At 44.5% G+C, this 6,000-nt stretch overlaps 1 protein-coding gene across 1 annotated transcript in view; it reads left to right on the top strand.

The window, feature by feature from the left end:
- The first annotated feature begins 1,018 nt into the window (after window positions 1-1,018).
- LOC147442493 (uncharacterized) overlaps window positions 1,019-6,000 on the top strand; it is a 30,212-nt gene continuing 25,230 nt past the window's right edge. The window contains exon 1 of the mRNA XM_086529670.1: window positions 1,019-1,308. Coding sequence (XP_086385796.1) covers window positions 1,042-1,308 — 267 coding nt within the window. The 5' untranslated portion in view covers window positions 1,019-1,041. The remainder of the gene's footprint in view (window positions 1,309-6,000) is intronic.

Genomic DNA, 6,000 nt, shown 5'->3' with positions numbered 1-6,000 from the left:
TCGTAAGCCTTCAACCTTGGAGGACGAAAAAAATATACGAGGGAAGAAGGGCACATTCCTTATGGTTTTTAATAAATGGGTGAGGACGGTCCTCCTCCCTACTATATGTATGCATGTTTTTTTTTTTTTTTTGGTGTGGGCACAACATGCAAGCACATAATGCAATGTATTGATCATGATCATCCCCATGTTTGTGATATTTTTTTTTACTATCAACATTTGCTAATCTCTAATTTTTCATTCTTGCAAGGTACGGACAATGAATAAAATTTGTAGAAGTGCTCCAAACCAACCAATAGCTGATAGTTTTTGTTTCAATTGAAACATAGCATATTCAATGGTAGTTTGCAACATGAAATGCTATGACCACGAAATATACTTAAAAAAGGTGAGGTGATCACTTGGCTCTAGATTATTCAAAGTAAATACAACACGACCGCATTCCTCCAAACAAAGTAACCTTTCATCTACTTCCGACAAGTCTATGTTGTAATGAGCACTATTGGCAAATTCAGGATGGGATGTTGGCGCAAGGCTTCGATTCTTAGAGCATAGTGTAGTGCTTTGTGGTAATACAATGCAGTTATACCATTACTTGACTAATTATGAATTGAGTTGAACTTGGAACTGTTCCCTACAAAGTAATCATGGCACACTAGTATTTGTTAATAAAGATGCGCGCGTTAGCTAGATGGGAAGGCTGCATCCTACATCAAATAGTGTAGTGCTTTGTGGTAATACAATGCAGTTATACCATTACTTGACTAACTATGAATTGAGTTGAACTTGGAACTGTTCCCTACAAAGTAATCATGGCACACTAGTATTTGTTAATAAAGATGCACGCGTTAGCTATATGGGAAGGCTGCATCCTACATCAAAGGTTTTGGGGATGGGCACCAAAACAAGGATCCAACGATCATATGGATTGATGATCATGGGCCGTCTATCCATAGTAGTCCTTTTAGGTAGCCCCACGGGATCCCCCAATGAGTCCAAGGCCTCGGAACTCTAGATACAATTACATCAAAGCTTTTGAGGATGGGCAACAAAGGATCCAACGACTCATATGGATTGATGATCCTCTGCCGTCGATCCCTTGTATGCCTTCAGGGTGGGCCCCCAATGAGCCCTCGGTCTGGTCCCCAATGTGGCCACCTCTCGTATAGTAGTGACATTGGAACGTGTGTGATGGCTGTCTGTTCACTATGGAGTTGCTCTTCCAAAACTCCACGCCTTCTCCTATCACCAGGATCACATTCGACGAGCGCTGTCTGCAGCTCTACAATCAATTTACTCGACACAAAGGTATGAGAGAGAGAGAGAGAGAGAGAGAGAGAGAGAGATTGCAGAAGAATGTAGGGTCTACGTTCTCCCTTTCTACAAGTCTCTGGTTTTCATTACGTTGATATGTTGTAAAACTCAAACATAGAGAAGCTCTGAGCCTTTGATTGACTATGCAGAAGTGGAGGCTGTAGCTCAGCCAACTATCACTATGAATATATACATATAATATTTATTTTCTTTTTGACACTGCCCAGGGCATGCCAATGCACCATTGGTAGCGCCTTCGTCCCTTGATGCCTTGTTACCTACATGTGTGTGTGCGTGTGTCTATCTTTCTACGTGGTGTGCAGTGCGCGCGCACACACGCACACGCACACGCGCACACACACACACACACACACACACACACACACACACACACACATTTTTTGTTGTAAATCTTGATTGCATTTACAAGTGGGAAACCTCAAACCCACAATAAATAAGAGGTGCAAAAGACGAAGCACCATGAGGCTCTGAAAACTAGAAACAATCAAAGTGAATCCTATAAGCATGTCTCCAAGCAAAAATTTGAAAGTAAGAGAAAGGGCCAATTTCCATGGCATGAAACATCTGAGAGTTACTTGGTGCCATACGGTCCACATAACCCAAAATTTGACCCAGCCGAAGAAGACCTCAAACGGAGAGTCTGGCAGTTGGAGGACTCCAAAGATTGAGATCCGTCTGCGAAAGATTCGGAGGGGAAACGAAGGCATAGAGCAAAGGACACTTGCTTGATGAAAGTTTTAGAGTAGCGGCAATCCCAAAGCAAATGTGGCACAGTCTCATCAGCCCCATGACATCGGACTCAACAAGAGGAGGTGATGGGCAGCACATGCAACAAAGTACCAACCGGTAAAGCACCCACCATGCATCACAATAAGAAAATGGGCTCTTTCAGAGGTAGATAATTCTTCCAAATGCAAGACAGTGTTCTTTGCCATTGCAACTGAAACTTGGAGAGGGACCACAATTGGTTTCCGTTAGACACAATCCATGCATCAGACTACAACAAAGCAGAAATTGGCCCAGCCGATATGCAATGCAACCTAGTATGGGCGAGATTCCAATCCAAAAGCCGAGAATACGCAAACAATGGAGGCATTGGGGAAACACCAAGAAGAAACTACTGAACTTGCTGCCAATATGTTGATAATGGGGTCCCAACTCTTAACAAAGAGCGACAGTAGGAGAGGAGAGAACCTACCCCGAGTCATCCACCACTTGATCAACCTGGCCTACCCTTTTTGCGAAAGAAAGTATGCCTATTGAGGAGATCGTTGAACCAAAGTGAGAGGACGCTTTACTCCAGTGAATGCTCTCCAACCGGAGGGAGTTACCTTTAGGGGACTAGTGACCATGCCAGGACAAATGCGAGGTAACGGCCTTCCAATGAGCAACAAGGGATGAAGTGAAGGGACATCCGAGAATATGGCCATCAGGATGCCCAAAGATGACATCCCAATATGAGGGGTGCCAATGACCAAAAGAAGGCGTGACAATACCACGACATAAATGCGAAAGCATAAGCGTCTAGGGCTGTTGCCATTCCACCAAACAGGCAGGAGCATGGCTTTCCTGGCCAGAACATGTCGACGTAGATCCAAAATATTAATCCCTCCCAATCGCTTAGGTGTGCATAACTTATTCATGGATAAAACCGCAATCCCTTCTTGTGAGAGGATGTGCGCTAGAAATGTTCCAACATGCAAAGACATAAGAGACCCAAGGTACCGTTGAGGCGAGGATAAAAGTGGTAAATAGAACTGCGCATAAGCCATCATAATGCATTGGAAAATTCTGAGGTGCACATGCAATGGCCAGGTCGATAATTTCCAATAGCTTAGCTTGAATTGCAATCTTTGGAGTACCGAGTCTAATTTCTATGTCACAGACACATTCAAGCCTATCGGATATCCTAGATGACGTACTATGACCTTAGGAGGAACAATCTCCCCCAATCAAGTTCATTTAGAGGTAGTAACTTGGATTTACGAAAGTTGATCTACAGTCCAGCTGCCAAACCAAATAAATGCAGAGCATGCATAATCTGTTGTACATCCTCCTCTCTCTCTCTCTCTCTCACGATTGTGACTATGTTGCAGTATTACATACACTCCTAGTTGCAGATACGCAAAGTGCCATGCCAAGGGGAACCCCTACGCTTGGATGGTCACATCCCTTTTCCCAAAAGACGTGTCTCTTCGCCAAAAGCCACACTCATTCGATGACTGGTCACACCCCTTCGCTCTACGGGTGCGTCTCTTCGCCCAATGGTTGCAGATCTTCGTCGAAAGAATGTGTCTTTACGTCTAAAGTCATGTCTCTTTACCAAGAGACGTGTCTTTTTATTTATGTCTCTTCGTCTCCTATATAAGGAGCCCTTGTATCACACATTCAATCAATCAAACACAGAGTCTTCTGAGTCTTGTTTCTGAGTTCAGTTCAAGTTTCTTAAGTCTTAATCATGAGTTTTAAGTACTTAATTAAGGATTAGCAACTAGAATCCTTACAGTGGTATCAGAGCAAAATTTTTTCCGGGACCGGAAGGTTGTGAGCCTCTCACCCTTGCCGCTACCCTCTCCCCCCCTTCTCGGAGTTACATGGAAGCAGAAGAAAGGTGGTGCACACACGCACACGCGTATGAGGTAACTAAACCTTTTTTCTCAATTCTGTACACAAAAAACAGAACACAGGTGTGGTGTGCGCGCGCACGTACCCGTGAATGGGGATGTACCCTTTGGCTGCCCCTTCGTGTTCACCCCTTCCCGCCGGCGTGCCTCTACGTGCTCGCACCGCTTGGTGTATGATTTGCTGGCTGCCACGCCTCTTCAACATACCTGCTCCCCAAGCGCTGGCTGTAGCGTGGTGAATCCTCACCAAACGTTGGCAGCCCTTCGTAAAATCTCAAGGCTGACAGCCCTTCGTAAGCAACTCTACGCAGCGTATGGTTTTTTTATAAAGGCCAGCTACTAACCAGCGCAAGGTTTTCTTTATTTAATTACCCACTAAGGGCGCCCAACCTTGGCCGGCCAACTCCCTTTATTAATCAAGACCATTTGAAAGCACCCCTTCAAATACACCAGGAAACGAGATGCAGCGCTGGAAACTTCTCCATGCCTGGCTGCTAAAATCACCCACGCAGGCTGCCTTTCGACGCTAAAATTTTACACACTGGCTACTGAAATGTCCCTTAGCGTGCGTAGTGTTCTATTTCCTGCAATGTATGGGTTGCCATGGTTGCCCCTTACATCTCGATGACTTCTGTGCAAATGCCCCGGTGTTGTTAGTAGCACTGTAGAAGGACACAAAACCCGTCCCGATTCTGAAACCAATCCTCGAGCAGTACATACCAGTTCCCAAGCCGGAATATATTCTTATTACAAATTCTCGTGTCACGAGGTGATCACCATTTCTCCTACCCCAGAGTTGGAACTTGTTCCAGAGGTGGTACGAGTGCCAAAATTACCGGTTCTAGCTCTCGAAGTATCCTTCTTAAGCTTATTCGGCGAAAAAGTTACTTTCACTGTGAACAATCGGCATGGCCGAATCACAAGATGACGACGACAATATTTTACCCGAGGACCTGATAGTAGTTTTCAAAGAGCAGATGGTAGCACTTTCCACGAGCCTCGAATCACTTCACACTCGCTTGGATCAGATGCAAATGCAAACCTCTTCTCGGAGTCACCCAACAGCTTCTCGGACAATACATGCATCTTCTTCCGACGCTTCAGTGGTCGACCAGGAAGAACCACTCAAACAAAAGCCTTCGGAACTCAAATTTTCTCACCCAAAGCATGGTTTCTCAGAGACAACTAGACACAAAGTACCTTCGCGCGAGCAGCAAAAGTCTCAGCATGAATATTCTTGGAAATGCTACAATTCTAAGCAACCAACTTCTTATCAGAATTATCAGCAACAAAAGAAGCAATATGAAGCTTCCAAAGGATCATCAGCGATATCAAGATGGACTTACTTAGTGGCACATATATCTGACCCTAGTCGAGTACTCGATCGTGAATGCTGTGACGCTGGACAAGTTCCCCCTCGCAAGCCATGCCCTACATTTAAGTCTTTCTTGTCTGACAGTGGTAAAGTTGAAGATTTATTGATCCTTTCATTGCAAGAGGATCCTTCAAAGGTCTAAGAGGCAACAACTGCATCGACCTCCCCCTTCTCTAATTGGAAGCCTGAATACCCGCTGAGAAAGCTGAAGATTCAGAAGATTCCAGTTCTTTTGTGACAACCAACAAGCACATAACCACTTCTTTGGCCGTGATCCAGGCAGGAAAATTCGCCTCGTCATCGCACTTGCACAATACAGTCTTTGTCTCTAAACAGATACCAGATGCTATGGTGAACGATACTTCTTCAAACTTGAAGACTTCAGTCCTTACCTTAAGCGGTGCAAAGGATAAAGCAGACACATACTCTTGCACCACGACTTTAGTCGCTGCAAATGAATCTTTGGACATAACTTGTTCTATTGATAAACCTTTACAGATGGATATACCTCCAAACACTACTCTGTCTCAGTCTACGACATCCCTTCAGGAGGATTTTACTGTTCCAGACAAACCAATGGAATACCTTACAGATTTCCAACCAATGGTCATCACTCAACAGAAAACTCAAGTTAGTTTACCAATAATTTCACTTGAAGCAGATACA

Source organism: Adiantum capillus-veneris, chromosome 14 (genome assembly GCF_014529385.1).
Source record: "Adiantum capillus-veneris isolate H3 chromosome 14, ASM1452938v2, whole genome shotgun sequence".
NCBI classification, from domain to species: Eukaryota; Viridiplantae; Streptophyta; class Polypodiopsida; order Polypodiales; family Pteridaceae; genus Adiantum; species Adiantum capillus-veneris.
The sequence above is the reverse complement of the archived record's forward strand: the minus strand, read 5'-3'. Positions and strand labels throughout refer to the sequence as shown.